Source organism: Oenanthe melanoleuca, chromosome 13, assembly GCF_029582105.1.
Source record: "Oenanthe melanoleuca isolate GR-GAL-2019-014 chromosome 13, OMel1.0, whole genome shotgun sequence".
Taxonomy (NCBI): Eukaryota; Metazoa; Chordata; class Aves; order Passeriformes; family Muscicapidae; genus Oenanthe; species Oenanthe melanoleuca.
In genome coordinates this window covers 13070662-13097550 of record NC_079347.1, presented here as the reverse complement: position 1 = coordinate 13097550, position 26889 = coordinate 13070662, and the positions used below count along the sequence as shown (strand labels likewise).

Here is a 26889-nt window from a genome sequence, read left to right as displayed (position 1 = left end):
TATTTAATAAACATAAAATTTACAGGTTAAAACACAGTGATGAAGCTTCTACATATAGGAAAAGGTGATCCATATGTTGTGTCCCTCTGTCAAAACTATTTTGCAAGTTCATATTGGCTATGCCTTTTCAGTATGTGTTTTTTTGGTTTTTTTTTTGTTTTTTTTGGTTTTTTTGGTTATCCAAAGCATAGCAGTAAACACTGATACTTATTTCCAAAACTTGTAGCACAAAGGCACAGATATGGCTTTTCCTTAGGGCAAAGATACCAGCAAATCCTAAAGTAAATCACTGTGGAAATAAAGGATGAAGAGCATGGTTTCTGCCAAAAGAGGTTCTACTGATTCCTTTCTGTGAAAGAAAATGGGAAGTAGAAAAATATCTCAGCTTGGCCAGTCTGTGACAAAACTTGACTTCTCTGGTTGCCTTTCTCTCTATTTAAACTCTGCTATGACTTTCTATAGCCTTTATTTTTAGCAAAGCCTTCATAGGGAGCACATGAAGGGAGGTTGTCCTCAGCCTGACCATCACTTTTGGTGTCCTTTTCAGACGAGTTGATGGGCAGTCATCTTGTCAAAGGTCACGTCATTTGCTCTGTTGGACAGAGCATGTGCAATCTTGAAAGTCTGTTACCGCAAAATGAGGTTTTAATTGAATTCCTGAGTATTCTGTGTGACTTCACTGCTGAGAGTAAATGGTGTTTACGTGGGAAGGAAATGTCACTGCAGACACACTGTCCTTGGTCTGCTGGGCTATGAGCTGTACCATGGATCAGAGCTTAAACTCCAATTAATTTCAAAATTACAGACATGAGACTTGATTTAGATACATTTACTCACCTTTGTTAGACTTTGTACTGTTCTTGCTGGAGAGCAGTGGGAAACATCAGCTGTCTTGGGGAGAAGCCATCATATCATTATTCTGCTCTTGTTACCAAACTACTTTTAGAAAGACAGTAATTCTGTATAAAACCAAGATGTCCTGATGTCTGTGAAACAAACAAAAATAATCAAATAAAATACTTAAAAGTAAACTTTGTATTATGTAATAGGAGAAAGGACATGTTTGGAGCTTGCAGAGGTTTTTTGGAGTTTCTCTGGTTTGGCAGCAGGAGTTCTGCTGCCCCTTGCAAAGGTGCTAGGTGGCTGAATCTGTTAATTGATGGAAAAAGCCAAGCTTCTGGTAGACCTTTGGAGTCTTCACCTCAGGTTTTCAAGGCTGCTGTGGGGAGAGTTTAGTACTTTGTGCATGTCATTTTTTATTAAATGTTTCTCAGTGCTGGCTTTTACCACTCCTATGTCCTCTCCCCACATTTCCTCTCTTTCCTGGCTGAGGTGACTGGCTGTGTCCTGACAAATGAGATGGGATCAGCCTGTGAACCCTCTTTGAAAATTTCAAGCTCCTTTAACAAAAACAAGTCCAGGCTGCTGGTGCATCTGGGTTTGTGTGGCATGGCAGGCTGATGCTACCATTAGGGTGAGCTTCTGAAGGATTTAGTCTTTTTTCCTCTCTCTTTTCCTGTTGCAGTTTGCAATATTGCTTTAAAAATTCCTTGTTGATCCAGGATTTTTCAGTGTAATCACCAGCTGTGTTTTCCTGACTCATGGGGGTGCAGAGCTGTAGGTGGATGTGCCAATGATACCTTCTATTTTCTTAACTTTCTTTCTGCTACAGTTCTGAATTGCAGTGTGGTATTTCAATGGGGGGTTTGTTCCTAAATATCCCTTTGTTGGGAAAGGTCAGTCACAAGAATATGCTGGCACTGAAGCAGGGACAGGCTGTGCCAATGTGTCAGATGCACTTATATTGCAATTCTAGATTATCCCTTCTTGTGAAAAAATGAAATTGTTGTGGTTTAAAGTGGCAGCTAAGTAGTCTGTTGGTGTTTATCAGAATGTGGGTGTTTGGGGTTTTCCTGTCTGGGGGTGCTGGGGCACACAATTAGCCAGAAGATATTGCAGATAGAAATATCTGCCTCCAAAAGCATCTAATATGGGCATAGTTGAACGTTGCTATGTGGACCTTGTTTCCCAGTGCAGGATTTTTCAAGATGCTGATGCTGTTGTAACAAGAGTTTCTAAGTTTCAGAAAAGAAAGTCTTAGTCACCAATAGTTAAGACAATTTTATGTCACTTCCTGCAACTTCCCTGCCACAACCAGCAAGAGCTTCTCGTGTTTGCTGTCATGTTGGTTCAGAAACATCCTCTCTGTATCTTGCTGCCTAGTGAGTTCTGCAAGAAAGAACAATCGCTTTGGGTAATAAAAATGGTATACAAAAGACAGAAGCTGTGATTTATTCTTGGAGATGGAGTAAATTGGAGTAGGAGTAAAGTACTTTAAAGGTCACTTGTCTCAAATAAACCTTATCTCCCTCTCAAATTTAAAGAGATATTGTGATGTTTCCTTGCATCTAACTTGCATTAAATGTCTATTGCAGGAATATATTGCTGAGTCCAGCAGGAATGTCATATATACCCATTGCTTTATAGGTGATGGAAGTGGAGTGCTGGCAGGGGAATTGAAGAGCAGTTTTGATTAATTAGTTGTTTGGAAATACTCCTTTGGAAGGCTGGCAGTGCTTTGAGTTGGTCATCACTGAGTTTTTGTGAAAATGACACACAGCCTGATATAACAGATACACACAACCTGTTTGAGAGCAATGTCTTGTTCCATCAGTACTTAGAATTACAGAATCACAGAATGGTTTGTGTTGGGAGGCACCTAAAAGCTAATCTTGTCCCAGCCCCTGCCATGAGCAGGGTCACCTTCCACTAGACCAAGTGGAGCCCCACGTCTCAGTCTAGGTACTGAAAACAGTGTTCATCACAGGAATCTTAAAATCTCAAATAAATTAGAGAAGACAAACTGTGGCAGTGTCTATATGTGAGTGCTGGGATGTCTTTGAGCCAGAACAGGCTTTAACAGCATCAGTAGTTGGTAAAGAGAAGCACCTGCCATTGTTCTCCTGGGAAATCCTGCAGAATTGGTTCTATTCTTGGTCCTGCTCACTGTTTTACTGGAGCTGTTTTGAAGGTTTGAGAATCTGGAGAGAAGGGAGCTTAGATTTCCTCGTGCCTGTGTTACCACAGTCAGCATGGGATTTGATCATGGACAAAAGGATTGAAGCTGAAGTCAGAACTGTTTGTTGGAATAGGGAGGTTATAAAGGTGGGGACAGCTGAAGAGTTTGCAGCAAACCTGTGGTCTTGAAGCTAGAGGCAGTGAATCCATGTGGGCTGATTTGTTCTGTGATTTCCTAAAACTCCTGGATGTTTCAGTTCCACTGACCTTCAGCATTCCAGCAGCTGCCAGCTGCCTTGCCCTGTCCATTTGCCAGTGGGTGGCACAGTGCTGGTGGGTGTGACCTCCCTGGGCAGTGGTGCTGTACCTTGTTGGGCTGTGGCTGGGCACTGCAGGGTGCTCCAGGAGCAGGGTCACCCTGCAGCACAGGCTGCTCCCTGAGTGCTGCCACATCCTCCATCCACTGCAGGTGTCACTGGGGACACCTTGGTGCCTTGACCAACGTCCAGGTGTCCAAGGCTTTAGGGAGGAGAATGTGGTGCTTCCTGCTCATGCCCATTGGAAGCAGAGCCTGGAGAGTGCTCTTCTGTGTGAGGCACAGAAATGGGCTCTGTAGGCAGTGGCCATTTGGAGGATGTAATCAGCCAGTGCTCCAGACCAGAATTAAATCACAATCAAATCCCAAGTTGACTATTGCACATTTTGTGTAGTTGAGAGGTCACACCTTGGTGTATGTCAGCTCTTCCCTGTGTGCTGACAGAGAGGTGGCCTGTTGGCTGCTGGATTGAATTTTGTCACCTGAGTGCTTTGACCTTTTTGCTGTTCTCAAATCCTGAAAATAGGTATTTTCAGCCTGTAAAACTTTTTATGGTGGCTAAACATAGACTTAAAAGTGTTGTGTTTCCTTTGTATTTAGATCAAATTCACTTCAACTTAAGCTCCCTAACCCTCATTCTGCTGACCCCCTTTCTTCCCCCTACTGCTTGGATGGGATTTTTTGTGTGATTTTCTGTGACTTTAGCAACCTTCAGCTTTTCAGATTTTCTCGTTTTCATGGGACCATAGATACGAATTTACAGGTTGAATATTTTATACTTTCTTTTGTTAGGAAAAAACAAAACTAGAATAAGGCAAAAATTAGGATAGTGAGGAAGAGTAGTGTTTTCTTTCATAGCCCATATGGATTGTTGTATTTGAGTAGTGATTACCAATGAGAGTGTCCCTGGAAGTTGTAAGGGATGCAAGATTCCCCCATGTTCCTTATCACAGTTTTGATAGTAAAATTATATTGCATTTGTCAGAGGGTCTCAACTTTTCTTTTTTCAAGGGTGTGGGGAAGGTTTGGTTCCTGAAAACATAGGTGGTGCCACCAGTGTTTTCAGAAAATACATGAATTGGTGTTTGGTGAAGTACTTCTCTTGTGTGCTCTTCAAATAATTGACATGGAATTGTGATGCTAGATCAAAACCTGTTTATCACTTCTCTTAAACTTAGTCAGTATTTATAAAGTTAAGACAAGCTCAAGAGTATTTTCCAGTATTGTCCTTTCATTTGTAGGACTGAATATCTAGTAGCTGACATGATTGCATGGAAATAGGGGTGCTGTTGTACATGTCCCCAAAATGCAGAATATTATTTGTGTTCTTATTTCTTTAAAGAAAATTCAAAGCCTTTTATAGACCCAAAAGTTTTGTTTAGCTTACATTATTTTTTGTTCTACATTGATATTTTCTAAAGGTTATTCCTGAACTAAGGTGCATAAATTAAGCTTATAAAGAGGAATCCTGCTTCTTCATAATGGATTGCAACATCAGCTAAGGTTAAATACTGTGGGCTGTTTGCCCATCGTCATATATTTGTCATCTTGGGGTATGTCACTTAGCTGTAAATATCCCAGACCTTTGTTTTATAGAAAGGTGCATTGTTTTCCATCAGTTTTATGAAATGTGAAGTGTGATTGGGTCAGCTTAGTCTAAACTAGCTTTTCTCAAAGTTTTTGTCAAGTTACAGGTTTAAATTCTGTTTGATTTTGATTCAATAATTCAGCAATTCAAAAACAAATTTAAATGTGTAATGTAACCAAAGTTTTATAAAAAACTTAGTCTTCAAATCAGACTTAAACATCTCATTTTCCTTTTTCTCCCTGCCTTTTCCCAAATTAATTCTATTTCCAGCTTCCAGCTGACCTCACCAAGATGCATCTCACCGACAATCCTCATCCTCAGGTGACACACGTCCCTTCAAGCCAGTCAGGCTGTAGCATTGCCAGTGACTCTGGGAGCAGCAGCCTCTCTGATATTTATCAGGTAAGACTGCTTTGGTTTCACAGTTTTCCTTCCTTGATGTTAAAACTATTCCATAAATAGGAAGAATGACCCCTTATCCAAGACTGGGTAAAGCCCTTTTGATGCTTCCACCTCTCTCTGTGCTGCCCATGGGATTCATGGCACCCACAGACACAGAAATGCAACAAGCTGCTTGTAAGGCTCTTCTGTTGCTTTTCACATCTTTCTATACCACCAAGTATGCTGTGGCTTTTAAAAGTATCATTTGTTGATTCATGGGATCATTTTCCTTTCTGAAATGGAGCAAATCTCTTGAAATCAACCTGGTGTTTCCAGTTGATATTCCATCCTTGATTATTTGTATTTATTGCTAGTAGCAGATGTTCAGTTCTGCAAACAAAAGTGTGGTAATAAACTCACTTTGCACTAATTGACTGTGGAAATTCTAGTGTGGCTTCCTGAGAGTAGAAGTTGACTGAAAGCCAGAGGTAGCTTAATTTGTTTACTGATAATGCATTAAATAAGTTACTTGTCTCATGTCATATCACAGAGCTCCTTTCATGGGTGTTTATGTTCTGGTTGATGAGGGGACTCATCTTGGGTTTATGTTGATCAGTAATTTCACATCTTTTCCACTCAAGTTGCAAGCTGACCACAATACAGAGTGTAGAGCAGTTGTTGAGCTTGGTGTAGGTGTAACTTGATTTTAGACACCTGTTCCTTTTCCTTAGCTGCTGCTTAGAAATATTATTTCTGTTCTGGAAACAGTAATGATATCTATTTACAGCAATATATTGGTGGACTTGAAAACTTGAAAAATAAGACATTAAAGCAAAAAAATTACTTTAGAACACTAAAAGTATCTCTGCATTTTGTCCTATTTAATCTACAACCTTACTACTTCTTTACATTTGTGTGCTGCCAGCTAGATCAGGAGTAGCATCCCTGAGAGAGTCTCTCCAAGGTGCTCCATGAATTCTGTTATTTCTGAGAGGCTGTTCTGGAAGATTTATTTTGTATCTTAATTATTTTACTGTTTTTTATTTTCTGAATCAAAACTACATCAGAATTGATACAAGGTTCAGTTAGGGTTGAGATTCAAAGAGCCTACAGCTCCAGGAGCAGTGGGCAGGACAAGGCCCCCCCAGGCCAAGGTGATCATGGAAGGGTCATGTGTTAAATAAGTGAAAAAGGGTGAAAATCTATATTTTTCTCTCTTGTCCTGTACTGTTCCTATTCTCTGTTGGAGATTTCAGGTTTTTGGTGTCCTAAACATGGACACCAAAATGGTCAAATGTGTGTATTGTAAATTCCAGCTTGCTTGGAATACTCCAGAGCAGTTATCTATCTGTTGTGCTGCAGACCCTTTTTAATTATAGAAAGAAAAAGTAATTCCCTACTATTTTTAAAGTAACTTCTTGCTTGAAGGGGGTTTTAGAATTTTATTTTTTTTCTTTCAATCCTGTCTAAAAGTATGTTTAGTTTCAAAACTATGATGTTCAGCTGGAAGTAGGGGAAGCTGTTTGGTTGTGCATATAGCAGTTGAAATGCAGGTTTGTACAGCTGCTTTCATCTGTTACAGGAGTCCTCAGGGAAAAAGAATTCAGTGGGTATTGCATAGGGAAAACATCTTTCTTTGCCCTTTTATGGGACAAGGTTTAAGGTGCAGGGAATCCAGGTTGTCTCTCCTAGATGTGGTTGGATGGGGTCTCACCTCTACTCTCAGAAATTAGTTTCTTGTATCAGTACCTGCCAATTATCTTCTCTAAGTGACCACCTAGTTTGCATCAAATTTTTTTACCTGTTTGTTTCTGTCAGTACTGTGCTGAAAGTTTCTCTCTCCTTTCACATCTTTCAAGATCCTTTGTTTATTTCTTTGGGAATATGTCTTCTTTGGGGGCAGCAACATCATTGTTCAGCAATAATTCCAATTGTGGTTAAGGCTTTCTTATTAAAATGGATTATCTATAAAATATTTATCAAGGATGTGGATTTCAGTAGATACCCTTGTGTTATGGGCTCAATCATGGAAATCCATGTTTGTAGGAGATTTGAGGATTGCATCTTCTGGTTTTGTTTTGTACATCAGTAGTTCATAAATGTTTGTGTTAGGAAAGATTTTTATATTTGATAATGGAAACAGCTGGAGCATTGTGGTTGGGAAGAGCAGCTACTTGTGCTGATGGCTTTATGAGCAAAATCCTTCCTGTTCCTTCCAGCACTGTCTGGCCTGCCAGCATTCTGTCAGCCATGTGCATGGAATCTTTGAAACACAGCTGGAGGACCTGCTCCTATTTCACAGTTTGATCAAAACATAACTTATTTATCAAGAAAGGAGTTGATTTGTCTATTTTCTATATTAAAATATTTCTATTTTATAAAAAATTTGGTAGAATCTGTAGCCTCAGTTTTTCTGGTTTAGCATGGGTGTATCAAGGTAAGGATTGGTGCTGCTGTTTGTCTTAGCATGCAGAAGTTGATATAAATTGTGACTATTTAGATGAAGAAATGCTAGAAAAGTCCTTGAATAAAAGGCTGTACTGATCATGTGCTGCTGAGACTCTCCAAGTACAATTTGCACTTGGGCTTAATTCCAAAACTGTTAATGTGAGCTACAGAAGCCAGTAAAGTGATGTAATGTAAAACAGATTTAACCCTCTCTATCTTATTACCCTCCTCTGAAAGAAATATATATTTTTAAATCATTTAAGCTTTATTTATTAGGTTTGCTGGCTATTGACCAAAATGAGGACAAGCTCCAAGACCCAAGGTTATATATCAACATCAGTATGTTTTTTTCTGGTGTAGGAAGACAGAGCTGTTCCTCTGTGCAGATATTGGGGCTCACATCAGCATGGAGTGTGTAGGGAGATGGAGACAGTGCAATCTGGTGTGATTAAATCACATAAAGTGAATATTGATTTATGTGAGGCCATAAGAACAGGAGAGCAGTGACCAAGTAAGGATCTTCTGGTGAAAATGAAGCACAAGAAGGAGATGCATACAGTGAAATCAGGGACAAGTGTCCTGGGAGGAATACAAGGAGCACTACCCTAATGTGTAGGCTTGGGATCAGGAATGGTAAGGCTCAATTTGAGCTGGATTTGGCAAGGGATGTGGCAAAAAACAGGCTTTTACAAATACAGTAGTAAAAACAAACAAACAAAAAAAACCAACCCAAAAACCCCAGATACATATTGTGCTTCACTCTCCCACTACATAAGGCATGAGAGCTGATGATGTGGAGAAGGCTGAAGCACTCAGCAATTTTTGTCTCAGTTTTCACTGGTTGCTCTTCCCACATCTCCACTCCTTGAACATCAAGGCAGGGACTGGGGGAACAAAGTCCTTCCCATGGGAGGAAAAGGTCGTGTTTGAGACCATGTGTATGAGTCCATGGGACCCAAGGCAGTGCATCACAGGGTCCTGAGGGACTGGTCTGAATGAACTCTCCATCTGGTAGTTGTGGCAGTTACCTGAAGTCCCCAGAGACTGGAGAAAAGGGAATAAGACTTCAGAGATACCTTCTTGCACCCTGTCAATACTTAAAGCAGATTTATTAGAAAGACTTTTTATCATGTCCTGTAGTGACAAGGACAAGGGACAGTGGTTTTAAACTGGAAAAGGATTTAATAGGGAAGAAAATCTTGGCTATGGTGTGGGTTTTGAGGCACTGGTACAGGTTGTCCAGAGAAGCTGTACTCTGTACCATTACAGTGTTCAAATTTATCCTTTATTTTGGATGTTTTGTGAACATGCAGGGTACTTGATGCCTTAATTCAGTGTTTTTGTAAAATCTCAAGGATTGCTTCAAAGTGAAAGTGAGTGTAAGTCTGGTCATTTAAAAACAAACTCAATTTTCTGCAAGTTTCTATATAATTGCCTTGTACTTTTCAGTGACACATCTTGTTGTTCAAATTTCTGAATTTAAACAGAAAAATGGTTTGCATTCTGGCTTAAGCTTTAAAAAAAGTGACTGAGCAGCTACTCTGTAGAAACCGAGAATTTGAAACTATTTTTTTTTCCTCTTCCATCTGTTTGGAAATTTATTTTCATGCCATTACATCATTTAAACTGTACTGAAGGAATTAGTGCAAGTGATTCCTATATGATTCTGCTTTATGTTGCTGGTAGTTTGTTCTTGTTCACCCTTGTCTTTTGTGTCTGCTCATGTGATGTCTGTGTTGCCATCCATTGAAAGTAGAAATGTGTCCACAGGCATTGGGTAACCAATGGTATTAATAAACTGTATTATTATTTTGTTAATACTATAGATTCAAATTGTGAAAAAACAATGTCACATGAATTCACAAGAAAGAGAAAATAAATACTGTAAAATGAGAATCTAGTTGATTTCAGCATAACATGTTTTCCTCAGTGTTTAGAAAGGAAGCTGTTAGAGATTCTAGTTAGACTTGTTGGTCACAGAATTTAACTTTTCTCAAATTAGCCACCTCAGACCATAAATTATCGAACTGAGGACACTGAACACTCTGTCTGATGTTTTCTTTGTAGGCTACAGAAAGTGAGATGGGAGATGTTGATTTAACAGGTCTTCCAGAAGCACCTGTAGACTCTGAAGATGAAGAAGAGGAGGAGGATGAAGATATTGACAGAACTTCTGATCCACTTCTAGGGCGAGATGTTGTCCGAGAGTGCCTTGAGAAAGAGCCTGCAGATAAAACTGATGATGACATTGGTGAGGAGAAAAAATACAGTAGTAAAATTTACATAAGGCTACTTCATATAACATCTGTAAGAGAAACATAACTGAAAACTGTTTAATGTGTTAATGTTCAATGTATATTTTAGTAATTGAATGATGCCTCACTTTGCTGTATTGATGCTCTTAATTGAATTATGTCTTCTCTTGCTATCTGAGAGAGTATTTGATCTGAGAATCCAAGCCTTTGAAGAGCAGTCTTTGTGATGCTCAAGATGAGAGGTTTTACAGTTATTGTATGTGTTGATGTAATGGGACAGGTAGCAAGGTAATTTTGGCTGCCTGAAACTGTTGAAGTAGTTATTAAATAGCAAAGAGAGCATACCATTATTGAGTCTATGTATACTTACTGTAAACTGCAAAACAGTTAAAATGAAGATAATTTACTGCAGTGTTTAGCAAGAAATTGGCATAGATTTCAATAGCAAAATTTGCTTTCTGCTGTGCTTCAAATTGTGTCTCTGAACACTGTAAAATCATTTCATGCTCCTGTCTAGCTTATAATTACTGTACCTGGGGGTATTTTTAATTTTTCTAAATGTTTAAAGCAGAAGTGCTTTTACTTCTAGCTAGAGTGCTGCCCTGAGAGTCAATCAGAGCACCAGCAAGGCTGTGGAGCTGAGTTCTGGCTGTTGATGACAGAGTACACACTGGGCTCTTGTAGCCACAGGCACTGATGGGAAATATAACATCACTGAACAGTTTTCAAATTAATTTAACTGGAGTTTAGGATACTTGTGGAGAGTAAGGAATCCAAGGAAACCCTGGGCCTTGCAGTCATCATACAAATGTTTCCTTTGTCCAACAGAACAATTATTGGAATTCATGCATCAACTCCCTGCCTTTGCAAACATGACCATGTCTGTGAGGAGAGAGCTGTGCTCAGTGATGATATTTGAAGTTGTAGAGCAAGCAGGAGCCATCATACTTGAAGATGGCCAGGAGGTAAGTCACTGCTTCCAGAGGAGGTGTTAAATCATTCAGTACTCAGGCTCCCTACGTAGATGCCCTGAACCACTGTCTTGAAATCTCTCTTCCTGCTTGGATCAAGGTATCTGGAATGGCATTTGCTGTTCATCCCCCCAAGAAGGGGTGAGGTAGGCTCATCTCTGGTAGTGACTAAATGGCTACCTAGGAAAAGAATGCTCATTCTCACCAAATGGTACAAATACATCATAGCAATTAGCCTACTTACTAAGAAAATAATCTGTTAATCAGCATTTCTCCTTCTAGAATCAGTTCTGAAGTGAGTGAAGAAAGCTGAAAAGCATTCCTTTTTCAGTCTCCACCTCTTGCCCTACAGTGCAGTTTTGGTGAATTAAATGTTGCAGAGAGGTGGTGATAACAAACTGGAGGCTAAAAGAATGAGCTTTTCTAAGATAAGAGCTTACAAAAATTGTTGAAGCTTCACTTCTTATTTTTTTTTTCCCTTTCTCTAGCTTGATTCTTGGTATGTTATTTTAAATGGCACTGTAGAAATCAGCTATCCTGATGGGAAGAGTGAGAGTCTCTGTATGGGAAATAGTTTTGGAATTACTCCCTCTCTGGACAAACAGTACATGAATGGAGTGGTCAGAACCAAAGTAGATGATTGTCAGGTAAGGCTGCAGTTCTATATAACTACCTCTTATTTTAAAGCATCTAATACGAGAAAACAGGATTGGAGCAGGTCCAGAGAAGGCTTCAAAGGTGCTCTGAGAGGTGGAGCCCCTCTGCTGTGGAGACAGACTGGAAGAGTTTGGTTGTTTAGCCTGGAGATGGAGGGGATAGGATGGGGGTACATTCATATATTAGATACTTTAATCACTGCTGTTGTCCTTGGGGACAGTTTGTGTGTATAGCCCAGCAAGACTACTGGAGGATTCTGAACCATGTGGAAAAAAACACTCATAAAGTGGAGGAAGAAGGAGAAATTGTGATGGTAAAGGAGCACAGGGAGCTGGATCGCAGTGGAACCAGAAAAGGACACATAGTTATCAAGGTGCATTTCTTTCTATGCTTTCCATTAATTTTCCTGAGTTAATAACTGAACTTTCTAAAGGGATTATACTGTTCACGTGGGTTCATGTTGAATTACTCTTTAGGGAGAGATAGTGATGAGAGGTATCAGTTATTTTTTCATTTGCTTTTTTAAGGCAACACCCGAGAGACTCATCATGCACTTAATAGAGGAACATTCTATTGTGGATCCAACCTACATCGAAGATTTTCTTTTAACATACAGAACATTTCTAACAAGTCCCTTGGAAGTTGGAAATAAACTCTTGGAATGGTTCACAGTGGACAGCCTCAGGGATAAGGTTGGTTGGAGTTTAAGAGATTAATATTTCTGGTGAAAATATATTTAAATTTATCCCTTTTTGTATGGCTGATAAACTAGGATAAATAAAACCAGGTTCCACTCTATCTAACTGCACATTCATGAACAACCTTAATAGTCTGGAACTTAAATCATGAGAGTTTGTTGGTTCTTAGCCAATGTTTTTATGTGTTCTAGCCTTGAGCTGAGGAAGTCCAACATACTGTCAAAACACTAGATGTTTTGTATAGGAAGTTGTGCAGAGCCTGTTGTGGTTACTGCTTCTCTTCTTACCTCTTTCCGTGCTTTTCATTTTGGCAACTACTGGGTATTAATAAAAGAAAACATACAGAGAAGTGCATCATCATACAAAAGCCGAAATTGTATAATTTTAGAAGAGAAACTACTATAGACTTTTTTTTTTTTTTATATTATGGGTAGATAATATTATTGTCAGACTGACTTTATCATGAATGGTACTGACTCTGTAGCACCTACAGAGGCAATCTGAATATCTAACTAAAATTCTTAAAAGAAAGCTTTTTATTATCACAACTAGAACTTCCTGTAAAGAAATCATTAGGATGCTTTCAAAGGTGATTTTCATGAACAGTGTCAGGAAGGCTTAGCTGAAGATGGATTTATGCACCAGTAGGTACTGGGTGATGTAGCCAGTATTTTTTTAGATATAAAAATACTTGGATTTTTAAATTTTTCATTTGCTTCCACAAATAAAGAGAAAAAAAGATGATTTCAAATGTAAATGTCTTTTTCCTATCTGCTTTGTGTTGTTCTGCCACATCCAAGTATTCCTCTGTGTTGATAGGAGAAGAACCATAGATACCTTTATATATGTATATATATACACATAACTTATTTTCATTTTACAGGTTACCAGAGTCGTGTTACTCTGGGTGAACAATCATTTTAATGACTTTGAAGGAGATCCTGCCATGACTCGATTCCTGGAAGAATTTGAAAAGAACTTGGAAGATACGGTAGGAGCAAAAAAAGAATGAGTGCCACATTTTCTAGTGCTACATATTTCAATTTTTGAGTGTTACCAGTGCCTAACAGCTGTAGTCTCTAAGTGTAACAGTTAACAGGTGGCTTTTAACATTGGACATATTTGTTCTTAAATATAAATTAGATATAAAGGCCATATGAAGTAATACCTATGGCACTCACTTAGGAGTTTCTGCATTTCTGCAAAAGACAACAGGGTTAATGTAGTAAGATCTGAAAATCTGGCATCAGAAATCTATTTTCTGGCACTTGTTTTTCCATTTCTGATAAAAGAAACATTGCACTGCATTTTGTGTCTTCTTTCTTAACAGAAAATGAAAGGCCATCTCAGATTGCTGAATATTGCCTGTGCTGCCAAAGCAAAATGGAGACAAATCACCCTGCAAAAACCTTCCAGAGATTCTCCCCTGTTTTTCAGCCTTCTTGGAGGCAGTGACAAGGGGTTTGGTATTTTTGTAGAGACTGTGGAGATAGGCAGTAAAGCAGCAGAAGCTGGACTTAAGCGTGGTGATCAGGTACAAACAGTTATGTTAATTTAAAATGTTCTGCTTCACCCACCTCTTGGTTGTTCTCAACAGAAATGTTATTCTATGTACTAAAACCAAACCAGTAGCAAGCATGGGAATGCCACAGCTCAGCTTCCATTAATATCTGTTAAATGGGTTTCTATTAAATAGTTTTCAGAATATGGAAAATATTTAAATATCCCAAAAACTGAATGAGAAAAGAAACCAAGTTATGGTTATTTTTTGAAACTCTCTGATTGGAGATATGGTTACATTGAAACCATCAGAATGTTTTGTGGGATTGATTCTCATATAATGTGTTTGATCCCAGCTCACTGAGGCAGGTGGAACAGTGGCTGGTCACACTCAGTGAAAATCCAGCTTTTGAAGTGATACTAGTTCTGTGGTTCATGATCCACCATTTTTGATTAATTACAAGAATGTCATGATACTATAGAAAATGAACTTATTTAAAGCATTTTTCAAGTAAAAACGGAAGTCCTGACTTACTTACAGGATATAGCTTCTCTGATGTGATGCAAATAGTTATTTTACATGGAATGCTTTCATTCTGTAGCTGATGTAAAGATGATATGCTAATTTCTGGGAAGTTCTTACTGGGCCTGTATTATCACCTTTCTATTTGTAAGTCTGTCAGACATGTTCTAATTGTCCCATTTTTATTTCTTAAAGATAATGGAAGTAAATGGACAGAATTTTGAGAACATTACCTTTGTAAAAGCTCTGGAAATCTTAAAAAATAACACACATCTCTCCATCACTGTAAAAACAAACATTTTTGGTGAGTAGACTTTATTTAGGATGTATTTTTATGTGTGAAGAAATAACTCCACTCTTTGTGGTTTTTAAGTGCAATAGGGTTCAACCTTTTTTTTTCCAACTTCCTCTTGAGATGAGAAGTTGTGCAAAAGTCTCCTCATTGTGCCTCTGTTTGCTTGGATAAATTCTCAAGTGCCAAGGGCTGCATGTTGAGTGGCACAGAGCCAGCACAGGCAGCTCTTCAACTCCTTGAGAAATTGTCAGATGACTGTTTTAGCTGATTTAATGTCCCTCCATGCAAAGCCAAGGGATCTGGACCAAAATATTTTTGCCAAGAAACAGCAAAAATGTAAGACTGGGAATTTGTGAAACTTTTTTTTTAATGACTGTAAGAATGAGAGGATAAATTACCTTTATAATTGAAAAGGGGATATAAAAAGTTGTATGGCATATAAATGTTGGCTTTTATTTGTCATCATGAATATAAGTACCTAAATACCTCTTTAAAATCTCAAATTATCCATTCTTTTTCCATAATCTTGTTCAGGCAACAGAATAACAAGAGCTACAGAAAGAAGGAGATTGTGTGCAGGATAGTTCCTTCCTCTGTAGTTGTATCCATATCTTCTGATGATTTTCTTTTCTTATTTCCTTCCTCCAGTTACCTGCCCTTGCTGACTTTTGATTTTCTTTTCAATTATTATACAGTGTTTATCATTGTGCAGCTGAAAAGGTTCATGCTCTCAGCAGTTGCTATTTAGCATAATACAAAAAAAACTTGAAACAACCAGAGTCACTGGTGGTCCAGACTAATGTGAAATGATGTGAAATGAAGCATCACTATAACTAAGACAGTGATAAGTTGTTAATTTTTATTGTAAATTTGAGCAACATACATTTCCAAGTGGGTTCTAATCTCCTCCTGCTAGCTAATAGAATTTCAAGGTGATTTCTCTGATAAATTTTAATGAATTAATATCTTGAAGCTTTTTTCAACAGTGATATTTATTATCCTAACTTTTTAATTGACTGTTGAGCAATTCCTGTTATTCTATTCAAATCCATACTGGGAAAGCTTGTAGCCTTAGCTTTTATTTTACAACAGAAACGTACCATTTAACTGGACTTTCTTTACAGAAAACCTTGGTTGCCTTGCTCATAGGGACAATCTGAGTAATTTGCTTTGTTTTCAGTTCTGGATTCGTCCAGTATCACCGTATTGCGAACTGAAAATATTGAATTTCTACTTGAAAGATTTTCAAAAGATTTTTAAAGGATCTTTAAAGAAATAATTGATGTTGGCAAGACAATTTTAGCATTTTTTCACCATATATATGTGGAAAGAAACAGAACAAAACCCCTATAATTTCCACGGAATTCTAGCTTTGAAAAAGTTGGTGTGGGTTATAGACTAGCTTAGTTTCATAAACACAATAGGAAATATGATGCAGCTTCTGTTCAGTAGTGTTAGTAGAAGCAAACAAACACAATTTGGGAAAATATCAGTCTGTTTTGTTGTTACTCTTGAAAAAGCATGTGCCCTCCATTACCTGAAAGATGCAAACAGAAAAGCCAATAAATGCATACTGCTTATTGCCCTGAATGCAGTGTTTCCTTATTCTCTCTCTGGGATGTGGGAAGCAAAAGGTTTGAGGGGAAGGGAATTCATTGTGAAGTTCTGAGTGTGCAAAGGTTACTCACAACAACTGTATCTTCTTCTCTTACAGTGTTTAAGGAGCTGCTCTGCAGGATAGGACAGGAGAAGAATGGAATTCCACATATTCCAAAAATTGCGGAAAAGAAAAACAACCGTTATTCGATCCCAGATATGCCTGGAGATGTGGAACAGATGTTTCCCCGTGAAAAAGGAAACAAGAAAATGAAAGCAAACACTGTATCTGGTGGAAGAAACAGAATCAGGAAAATTTTAGACAAGACCCGTTTCAGCATCTTGCCTCCAAAACTGTTCAGGTTTGTCAGACTCTTTTGTCAAAAAGTAATGGTTCCTAATAAGGTTGGGATATTTTAATCATAGAATCATAGAGTGATTGGAAGGGGATTTGGTTTAGAGGAAACTTAAAGATCTTAAAGACTATCCCATTCTAGCCCCTTCCATGGGCAGGGGTATCTTCTCTACACCAGGCTGCTCCAAGCCCCATCCAGCCTGGCCTTGGACACTTCCAGGGTTGGGGCAGCCACAGCTTCTCTGGACACCCTGTGCCAGGGCCTCCCCACCCTCACAGGGAGGAATTTCTCCCTACCATCTACCTAAAACCTACCCTCCTTTAGCCTCAGGCCATTAAGAGATACCAATTGCTTAGTATTTCTAGTCATTATGTTCACATTGCTGATGTTTTTAAAAGAATCATGGCATCTGCCCATGAATGCAGAGCAAGACCAAAATAACTTTTCTCTCCTGATGAACGCTTTCAGATCTTTTTCCCCATCCTTATTTAGAAAGCCTGTCTACAGTGTGTAATTAAAACAGCTGAACACCATTATTTTGCTTAGATTCATTCATCCCAGGATGAATAGGAGGAGTTTAATGCAGACAATTGAGGCAGAGCTGTTTTGCAGTGATGGCAGCGTGAGCCAGTCGCAGGATGACAGCATCGTGGGGACGCGGCAGTGCCGGCACAGCCTGGCCATCATGCCCATTCCAGGCACCCTCTCGTCCAGCAGCCCTGACCTGCTGCAGCCCACACCCAGCATTCTGGATTTCTCTAACCCTTCAGGTAAAATGGCATTGAGGTTGGTTTAGAGGATGGTTAGCAGGGCAGCTGTGGCAAGGGGAAGATTGCAGCTGTTACAGCATCACTCCTGCTGAGTGCAGTTGTGTGTGCATCCTGTGGCCCTAGCAGGGCCAAACTGGTGATGTACTGAAGATACACACTGCCTGAATCTCTCTTACCTACTTTTCTTAGATAATGGGGGACTTACTTATTTTTTACAAAGAAATGTATTTTGCCATTTCTGAGAGCCTTTAATTTACTGGAGTAAATTGGCTCTGGTGGAAGGAGATTGTCGTTGTTTGCTCCTTTCTCCTTTGCCATCTCTCCTCAGTGCTTTGACTTTTCCATCCTTCCATCTAGCAGTGTATATTTCATGCAGTATTGTGGGTAGAATAGGACTATCATGTGCCTACACAGTGATGTTCATGGTTCATGTTTTACAAACATTATGTGTACTCAGTGGTATGTCTAAAATCCTAAAAAAGATGTTTTGGGGTATGTGGTCTGGGCTATCGTTGCTGTTGCTGTAGGAATCCAGTTTACTGGTGGCTGCAGGAGGCATTTGTTGCAATATGCAGCTGCCTGTAAACATGTCTAGTCAGAATCTTTCATCCCTATTTTAAGTGTAAGTTCTGTATAATGATATCATTCCATAAAGTGTTTTGTGACTGTGACTTATGTGTACATAAGCTTGCAGATTTTCCCTTTAAAAGGGGTGTGCACAGATACATCCTATCAGGTGCACAAATGCCCATAGCAGAAAGTTCCCTTTTTGCTGCAATTCCAGATCCTTGCTGTCTGCATGAGAGCTACATGTTTTCCTGGAAATCTTCATTTAATACTATACAAGTTATCACTTAATATGGTGGTAACTAGTTCATCTTGTATAGATTCACAGAGTGATTTGGCTTGGAAAGGGTCTTTAATAGTCATCTATTCCAGTCCCTCTGCCATGGGTAGGGTCATCTTCAGCTGGATCACTTGGCATTACTTTAAGCTTGCTGTAACAGATATGCTGCCATGTTTGAATGTCAGAGAAAACCAAATTATTTCTGACAGTATACACTTGATAAGTTTTGTAAGCATCTCAATCTTGATTTGGTGTTGATACAGTTTTTTTCTTTTTCTCCTGTCTGCAGCTGTTGGGTTTTACTGTAAGTATCCTCATGTAAAGCATCCTGTAGACCTTAATATTGCATGGCTTGCCTGTAAATTTAACACTATCAGACACTGCACTGACATAGTTATTACTGTAGGGCATTGGATAGTCCTGTCCTCTGTAATTTTCCTTAAAACAAGTTCATAGGTTCCTATACAGGCACAGTGCTGTGCTGAGGCTGAGAGCTGCATTTTATTCCCATTTCTGCCCCCAGCACACTGAATGACCTTTGGCAGGTTCCTCTGCTTCTCTGTGGCCTTGCTTTGAGGGGATGAAGTTGCTTGTGTCTTTCATAGAACTGAAGTTTCAGAGGATAATAATTTGAGATTTAATTTGTTCTTCTGTTGTACTTCATAACTAAAATTCTGTGCATGCCAGCTTGATAGGTGCTTTGTATTGTCAAAATGAGCTGAATAATGCATTAAAAAATTTTAATTTAATAATTTAAGTTTGCCCACTTAAAAGTAAAGACCATGAAGACAGAAATGTGCCTGTAATTTATGTTTCCCTTACCTGTTACAAGTTACATTGTTTTGGTTGCATGGTTCTTTTTCTTTTTTTAGTTTTTCTCCCCAATTAAATTTTAGATTTCAGTTTTCCACCTTGAGTGTGCTTTGGTTTTTAGGTATATTGATACCAAAATATAGATGTTTCCCTCTTCTGTTTCTTTAATATCACTTTTATGAGTGTAGGCACTTCTCTAATTATTCAATATGTCATTTTCACCCTGAAATAAAGTACAAAATACTTACTTCTCCCTTATATTGCCCCTATTCACATATATACTGAAATTCTCATATTCAGCTAGAACCCAGCTTCTGATGAGAATGTTCTGATAATGATTTAATCATAATCATGAAACTGTTAGAGGAATTAGCTTTCAATCAGAATTTTTAAACCCATGTTTTCTTCCATCTTAAAATATATTTACACTGATGTTGAGCATTTCTTTTTTCCAATGGGTGGGACCTTTGGTGCTGGATCATAGATTACCTGCTTACTTTTTACCTTGAAATTCCTTCTACTTGTGCCCAGAATACCTTGAAGTCCTGATGCAAGAAAAAGTAACCCCAAAGTCACTGCCTCTAAAGGGTTTCCCTGTGCTTGAAATAACTGTGCATTTTGATTCTTGATATTTTTTTAAAAAAAGTTTTATTTTGAAAATCAAACTTTCTGTAATAGCTAATAGAGCAAATTATTTGCAGTCATCAAGCTGTGAATTAAACACGTTTCTGTAGATATTTATTACCTGCTGTAGATTGCCTCAGATAAAGCTGTTCTCTAATACATTTATAATACATAAAATGTGCTATAAATAAGTACATCAGCCAACTGCTGGCAGCAGCTTAATTCCTTCAGGGGAGAGAGCGAGCATAAAAAGCTTGTGGCTAGTTCTGGGAGCAGCCAAATCTCCTTTCTCTTCATATCCTCCCACCCCAAGCCCATCCATCTGTACTTGGTGGCTTCCCATCCCTGGGAAGCGTGCCCTGGCATGGCTGTGGGTCTGCCTTTCACAGACACAGGAGAGCCAAGGAAGGAATGATGCTGCCAAGGTTTTTAAGACACACTGTGAAGGAGCAATGCACAGCCTAGTTACATACCTGGAGGTCTTACATTTTGATTGGGGTCGTGGGATGGTAGAGTAATTGAGTTGTAAAAGAGCAGAGAGGAGAAGAGTCTTCTCTTTTTCCTTACAAAAATGAAGAAAATCCCAGAGTACTTTAAATATTTCTCAAGTCGAGTTTTTTTTCCCAGAAGCTGGTTGATTTTGTTTCCTTATGGTCAAATGGGGCAGTAAATCATAGAATTATGGAATGGTTTGGGTTGCAATGAACCTTAAAGATCATCTAGTTCACCCCCTTCCTCCCACTAGACCAGGTGCTCCAAGCCCCATCCAGCCTGGTGTTGGACACCTCCAGGGATGGACAGTCCACAACCTCTCTGGGCAGCCTGTGCCGGGGCCCCACCCTGCTCACAGGGAAGAATTGGTCCCTAAAATCTAATTAAACCTGCCCTCCTTCAGCTTAAGCCAATTCCCCCTTGTTCTGTCACATGCCCTTGTGAAGTATCTCCCTGAGTGACCTTGTGTCTTCTCAAGAGAAAAGTAACCTCACACATTGAAAGCGTTCTGCTCTTTTTTTAGATATTCCAGATCAAGTGATCCGAGTTTTCAAAGCGGATCAGCAGAGCTGTTACATCATCATCAGCAAAGACACTACAGCAAAGGAGGTGGTGAGTCATGCTGTGCATGAGTTCAACCTGGCAGGAGCCCCCGAGACCTATTCCCTGTGCGAGGTGTCCGTCAGCCCCGAGGGGGTCATCAAGCAGCGGCGGCTCCCGGATCAGTTCTCCAAGCTGGCTGACAGGATTCAGCTCAATGGACGGTACATACACCTCTTTTGGGGGCTTTTTTTTGGCTTTCAGGATTCAAACGTTGTATGTTGGAAAAGACCTCCTTGAAATAGAGCCCAGCATCAGGGAGAGATGATTTAATTAAAATAGAGAGGTGTCTGGTGGAAGCACCAGCAGGTAAATGCCAGTAACTTACATTTCCCTTTCTTCTTTGGGTCACCTTCCTCTTCTGCACCCAAAAATCCCTCCCTAAATCTACAGCAAGCTTGCTTGATGACAGCTAAATTTAGCAGATCAGGATAATGTATATAGTGGTTTACACTTAGAGAAGAAAGTTGTATTTGTTTTGACACTTCCCACATGTACTTGAGGATTAAAGTATACAATTAATTTCTTTCTCAGTGTCATTCTGCAATGAACTGATACTAACCTGAGATAAATTCTTCCCTTTTTAAGTAAACTGTTCTGAATGTTTCTGAAATGTTAAGTGCTTTGGTTTTATCTGATGACCTGATTCATACCAGAAGAAAGTTTATTAAAGTAAAATATTCTGTAGTTGTCTGTGCTAGGCAACAGAGGGAATTTGTGAGTAATAAACTTTTGTGCATCTGAAACTGATTTACCTGGGACTGTGGAATGAATTTTCCAGATTTATTTTCACTTCCTGAATACTGTGTGCAAATATTAGTATGCCACACTAAGTTTAGGGGGAAAAACACACTAAATCTGTGTAAGAAATGTAGAAATACTTTAACAGGAGATTTCTCAGGATTAGTGTTTTTTGAAAAGCTATTTTCACTGCTGAATTTAGACATGGAAAAGTAACGGACCTTTTTCTGAAGGTGAACACAGCAGCATATTACAGAGTCAGTGTAAAAATATTAACAAAGAGCCTTTGAAATGTTTGTTTACTTAAGCAGTGGTGTTATTTTACATTAACTGAAGTACAAGGTTATGTTGTCCCTTCTTGTCTCTGTAATACTCACAGTGATTGGTATAGTTCAATGTCTTTGTATTCACAGAATCTCTGAAGAGCATCTCTAATATGTTGTTGTTACTCAATTATTCTTCAGGTATTATCTGAAAAACAATATGGAAACAGAGACCTTATGCTCAGATGAGGATGCTCAAGAGCTGCTCCGAGAGAGCCAAATTTCCCTCCTGCAGCTGAGCACCATCGAGGTGGCCACTCAGCTTTCCATGAGAGACTTTGAATTGTTCCGCAACATTGAGCCCACGGAATACATTGATGACCTTTACAAGCTGGACTCCAAGACAGGGAACGCTCACCTGAAACAGTTTGAGGATGTCATAAATCAGGAGACCTTCTGGGTTGCCATGGAAATTTTAGCAGAACCCAACCAACTCAAAAGAATGAAGATTATTAAGCATTTCATTAAAATTGCTCTCCACTGTCGAGAATGCAAGAACTTCAATTCCATGTTTGCAGTGATAAGGTAAAATACTTCCCTTTTCTTAGACTGGTACTGCCACAGGCAATTCTGTTAATCCAAATGGGAAGGAAAGAAATGGGAATATCCTGAGCAGACTGTGGTTGGGGCTGGATGGTGTTCCAAAGCCAGAGTGATCAGAAGTGGATTGTCACTGCAGCCTCTGCACTGTCACCTCAGCACTTCAGTCTAGGTGTGACAGGGTTTTTCAGTGGTACCTTGCAGGAAAAGAGAAGATGGGTGCAGAGCACTATTTGATTGATGAACTGCAGAAACCTGCTGGAGCATTGTGTGATATTCTGTGACTTTGGCACCCAATTTCCCTTCTTTTTGTCAGTCATTGTTACTTTTCCAGGATGCACCGAGTCATATATGTGGTGATGAGATTATTTTATTTCTTCCTTCCATTGTAAGGACTTCCTCAAATCAGTCTTGTTTTGGCTTCATTTTCCTTCTCATTCTTTCCTGCTCTCATTCTTTCATCTGCTTGCTACTCTGTTTTATTTTTTCCCCTCTCCAATTGCACAGTTAAGCTTTCTCTTCTGATTTATTCTGAATGCTGCTGCTTTAACAGCATGAGTTCAGCATTTCCTGTATTTGCAATTATCTTACACTCAGCCTTTACTGTAGGAAAAAAAAGGCACTGTGATTCATCAGACAGAGATCTGGATTTTGCTCTATCTTAGCAGCATTGTTGGAAACACGATTTTAAAATATTTTCTCCCATGTCTAACCAGTTCATCAAGTGTATTGGCTTGTGGTTAGTGATTAAAGAATTCATGAATTTCTGTGAAGGGTATTAGACAGTCCTTGAGACTGTGGCTGCCCATTATGTGGGAATACACACATGGATACTGATTTATTTATTTGTTTTTTGTATTCTGCTCCCTAATTTTTCATGGTTTATTGTAGGTAAGGAAATTATACTTTCTGCTTCTCAGTTAAGTCCAATCAGGCCATGACTAAAGTGGTCTTTAGTCCAAAAAAGAAAAAGGCAAATAATTTAGTTTTTGTTTTGCCCTTATTTCCAGAAGAATATCTTTTTGTTAGTGTATGGCACAGGGGTTCTCTTTCTTTCATTGTCCTGCACAGCAGTTTGGTGCCATATGTCTCATGGAATAGGAAGATAACCATCCTGATGTAGCATGGAAAAGAGGAGCTGTGGGCTGGTATACGTTTGATTTTTTTCATGTCAGAGGAGGTTTTGTTTGGCATAGCAAGGAGAGAAATTTGTCTAAAAAATAGACCAAATGTAAAGTAAGTTTTTGATAAAAAACCCCTGAGAATAGCAAATTCAGTGATAATGTGGCTCTGGATTTGCTAAGCAGTGCTGGAGCACATCCCTTTCCAGTTCTGCAAAGATGAGGACTTTGCAATTATTGCAGAATTTCTTGAGCATAAGTGCTGACAAATTATGATTGGGAGGATGGGTTTAATTTATTTAATGTTCCTATTTAATGGGGGTTTTCTGCACCAGAATAATTCTGGATATATTTTTACTTAGTGGGAATGAGGGCACAGTTACAAGTTTTAGCATATCTGCTGCTTCCAGTTGTCAGTCTGTTGCTCATTTACAAATGCTCTTGTCTGAATCTCTGAAGTCAGAGAATCACCTTAAAGATAATCTCATTCCACCCCCCTGCTGTGGGCTGGGACACCTTCCATTACACCAGGTTGCTCCAAGCCCCATCCAGCCTGTCCTTGAATACTTTAGGGATGGAGCATTGACAGCCTCTCTGGGCAGCCTGTGCTGGGACCTCACCACCTTCACAAGGAAGAATTTCTTTCTAAAGTCTTGCCACTTCTGCTTGGGATGAGCTCTACACTGTTCTCACTTTCTGTGCAATCACTGGTTCACCTCATGCATGTTTTTACTGATTTTGTTCTTACCATAGCATACATTTTTACAGGACAGAAGTGGTTCTTAAGCAGATGCCAGTCCTGTGTTACAGAGATACTATTTTGGCAGTAATTTGAAATTTGTACCTTGAGCAGTCATGGTTTAAGCAACAGAGGGTTCTTGTGGTGAACTTGTAGCCTGCTATTTACCCAGCTTCACAGTTAACCTTGGGAAAGCTATTTTTAATCCTTAAAACAATCCCCCAGCCCTTCACTTCCTTCTGAAGGGTAACAGTTCTACTCACAGCTAATAATGAAATGTTTCTGCCTTGCAGTGGGTTAAATCTTGCACCAGTAGCTCGTCTCAGAGGCACTTGGGAAAAGTTACCCAGCAAGTATGAAAAGCACCTCAGAGACCTTCAGGATCTTTTTGATCCGTCTCGAAACATGGCAAAGTACCGCAACATCCTCAGCAGCCAGAGCATGCAGCCTCCAATTATCCCACTTTTCCCTGTTGTCAAGAAAGATATCACATTTCTGCATGAAGGTAATGTCAAACAGAGAGAATACAAGTGAAGCACTGAATGTACTTTCTTCAGTGCTCAGTGTGTCAATATGTGTCTAACAAAGCTGCCACCAGTAGGATGCTTTTGAGGGATCCTTTGTAGGAGTAAAATAAAATAGAACTGGGAATGCCTAATGGAAAAGACTGGTCCTAAACAAAAATTAAAATAAAATGCATATTTTTAGTATTTTGAAAGGAATGCTGTAATCCTCCTCAGCTGTCCTAAGGTTTAGGGTGGAAGCATAGGTTAGTGTGCTGTCTGGTAGTTATACTACTTCAAATATATTCTATTACAAAAAAATTTGTTGCTGTAATGTTTACAGGTTTTCATTCCCTGTTATGACATGCACACAGCTCCAGTGATATACTTTCTAGTATTGCTTTCAGCATTTTCAAGGGATTTTGTTTAAATGTTTCCATTTTGTTCCCTTTATACAAAGTCCTGTTCACAACTGGTTCAGGTGAATTTCCAAATGTCCTTCGTTGTGATGTCAGAACTATTCGAACTTCTTTCCTAATGTGAATGTTGTTTATGTTAATTCTGTATTTATATTAACATTATGCAAGTGGATTTGGGCATAGTTCACTTACTCCTTTTTCCTCCTACTAACACTAGTTACTTTAAAAATAGATTAACAAAAAAATATAGAGTAGTCCAAGTGGGTTTGATTCCATCAGTGTTTTGTGAGACCATTGTGTTTTCTTGCTACTTTGATTAAAAAATTGTGTTAATTAGGGGATAGGGAAGGGAGAAGGGTAACAAGGGAAGAAGTAGAATCACAGTGTCTATTCAGAAATAATTATTACTTTTCTTTTTTCCTTATGTGTGTGTTTCAATTATGTAGGCAATGATTCTAAAGTGGATGGCCTGGTGAACTTCGAGAAACTCCGGATGATTGCCAAAGAAATTCGCCAAGTTGTCCGCATGACCTCAGCAAACATGGACCCAGCTGTGATGTTCAGACAAAGGTGTGCAATGGGAAGGGCAGTGGCACTGAAGGGGTCTCAGTGTGGGGTGATCTGGGTCTCTGTGTGCATCAGCACGTTGGTATTTCATTGTGTACCTCATCATTAACACCTACCATCAAACCACAGCCTTTATCAAATTACAGTAAAGCAGTTGAGGCTTCCCAGACCTGTTTTGAATGACTAATAAACCAATTTATTGGCTTTAAAAAACACAGAACAATAGGTCATAATTTTAATGATACGTATTTTGCCAAACGTTAGTGTCAGTAGAGTTTTGAGAGAGGTATGATATTACAGGGTACTATATTTAGATATGAGAGAGAGATAAAAAGCATCTAAATCACTGATGTATAGATCTGAAATGTTGTTTCAAAACAAAACCCCACTGATAACATATTAAATTCAAATGAAATGTTTTTTATTTGTTCTTAGCACAGCTTGTTCCACTTACATAATGTTTGATATGTTCAGGCTTCAGCAGGTGGAGGGTGTTTTCTTGGCTTATTTTTCTTACTATTTCTTTTTATCCTGATGCTCAACATCACCAGGCTTGGTATTAAGTGCAGAATAAAAGCAACATAACTTCTAATCTGGTGCTGATTAGCTCCAGATTTTATTTAGTGGAAATGAATTATTTCCTGCATCTGTTTTCTTCCCACTGGCTGAACTAAAAGCGTCAGTGGCTCTGTTGTGTCCATGCAGGGTCCTGATCCTGTAGGTGGGTGGGTGGGTGGTGCCCTTGCTCCTTGCACTGTCTGCCTCAAACTGATGGGCCAGACAAGAGCCCTCAGGGTGCAGCTTGGGTGGGAGTTGGGTCATGTCTAGTGCTGAACAGCACATGGCTCTGACCTCAGAAAATGACAAAATACTCTCTTGAGCTTCCCACACCTGTGTGCACCCAGCAGAGGAGAGCTCTCTGAACACCCTGGAGGGAGTAGTGCAAGTAGGAGACACAGGGGACAGTTTTTGGGTGAAGTGTGCTTCATCCACCTGGAATTGCAGTCACCTGTGCAGTTGTGATTTTCTGATGTGTGAATTCAGTTACATCTGTGCAGTGGAAGGAAATAGGGTGTGCAAGGACACAGGGAGCATTTATAAGAGATAAATAGATATTTTCCCTGTGGTATTCCAGTGGTCAGGATTTATAGAGGATCATCAGTTCTGTCTGGCTTTTGTTTGCAAGGC

At 39.2% G+C, this 26889-nt stretch overlaps 1 protein-coding gene across 8 annotated transcripts in view; it reads left to right on the top strand.

The window, feature by feature from the left end:
* RAPGEF6 (Rap guanine nucleotide exchange factor 6) overlaps nucleotides 1–26889 on the top strand; it is a 114317-nt gene that overhangs the window by 64281 nt on the left and 23147 nt on the right. For 5 of the 8 annotated variants that reach the window (XM_056502821.1, XM_056502822.1, XM_056502819.1 and 2 more), the window contains exons 7-22: nucleotides 5193–5324; nucleotides 9819–10002; nucleotides 10835–10971; nucleotides 11466–11624; nucleotides 11855–12007; nucleotides 12162–12326; nucleotides 13216–13323; nucleotides 13663–13866; nucleotides 14551–14659; nucleotides 16365–16608; nucleotides 17215–17372; nucleotides 18509–18523; nucleotides 20672–20912; nucleotides 21954–22337; nucleotides 24506–24717; nucleotides 25581–25704. In XM_056502821.1, coding sequence (XP_056358796.1) covers nucleotides 5193–5324; nucleotides 9819–10002; nucleotides 10835–10971; nucleotides 11466–11624; nucleotides 11855–12007; nucleotides 12162–12326; nucleotides 13216–13323; nucleotides 13663–13866; nucleotides 14551–14659; nucleotides 16365–16608; nucleotides 17215–17372; nucleotides 18509–18523; nucleotides 20672–20912; nucleotides 21954–22337; nucleotides 24506–24717; nucleotides 25581–25704 — 2729 coding nt within the window. The remainder of the gene's footprint in view (nucleotides 1–5192; nucleotides 5325–9818; nucleotides 10003–10834; nucleotides 10972–11465; nucleotides 11625–11854; nucleotides 12008–12161; nucleotides 12327–13215; nucleotides 13324–13662; nucleotides 13867–14550; nucleotides 14660–16364; nucleotides 16609–17214; nucleotides 17373–18508; nucleotides 18524–20671; nucleotides 20913–21953; nucleotides 22338–24505; nucleotides 24718–25580; nucleotides 25705–26889) is intronic. The other 3 variants (XM_056502820.1, XM_056502816.1, XM_056502818.1) reach the window with 1 other exon arrangement.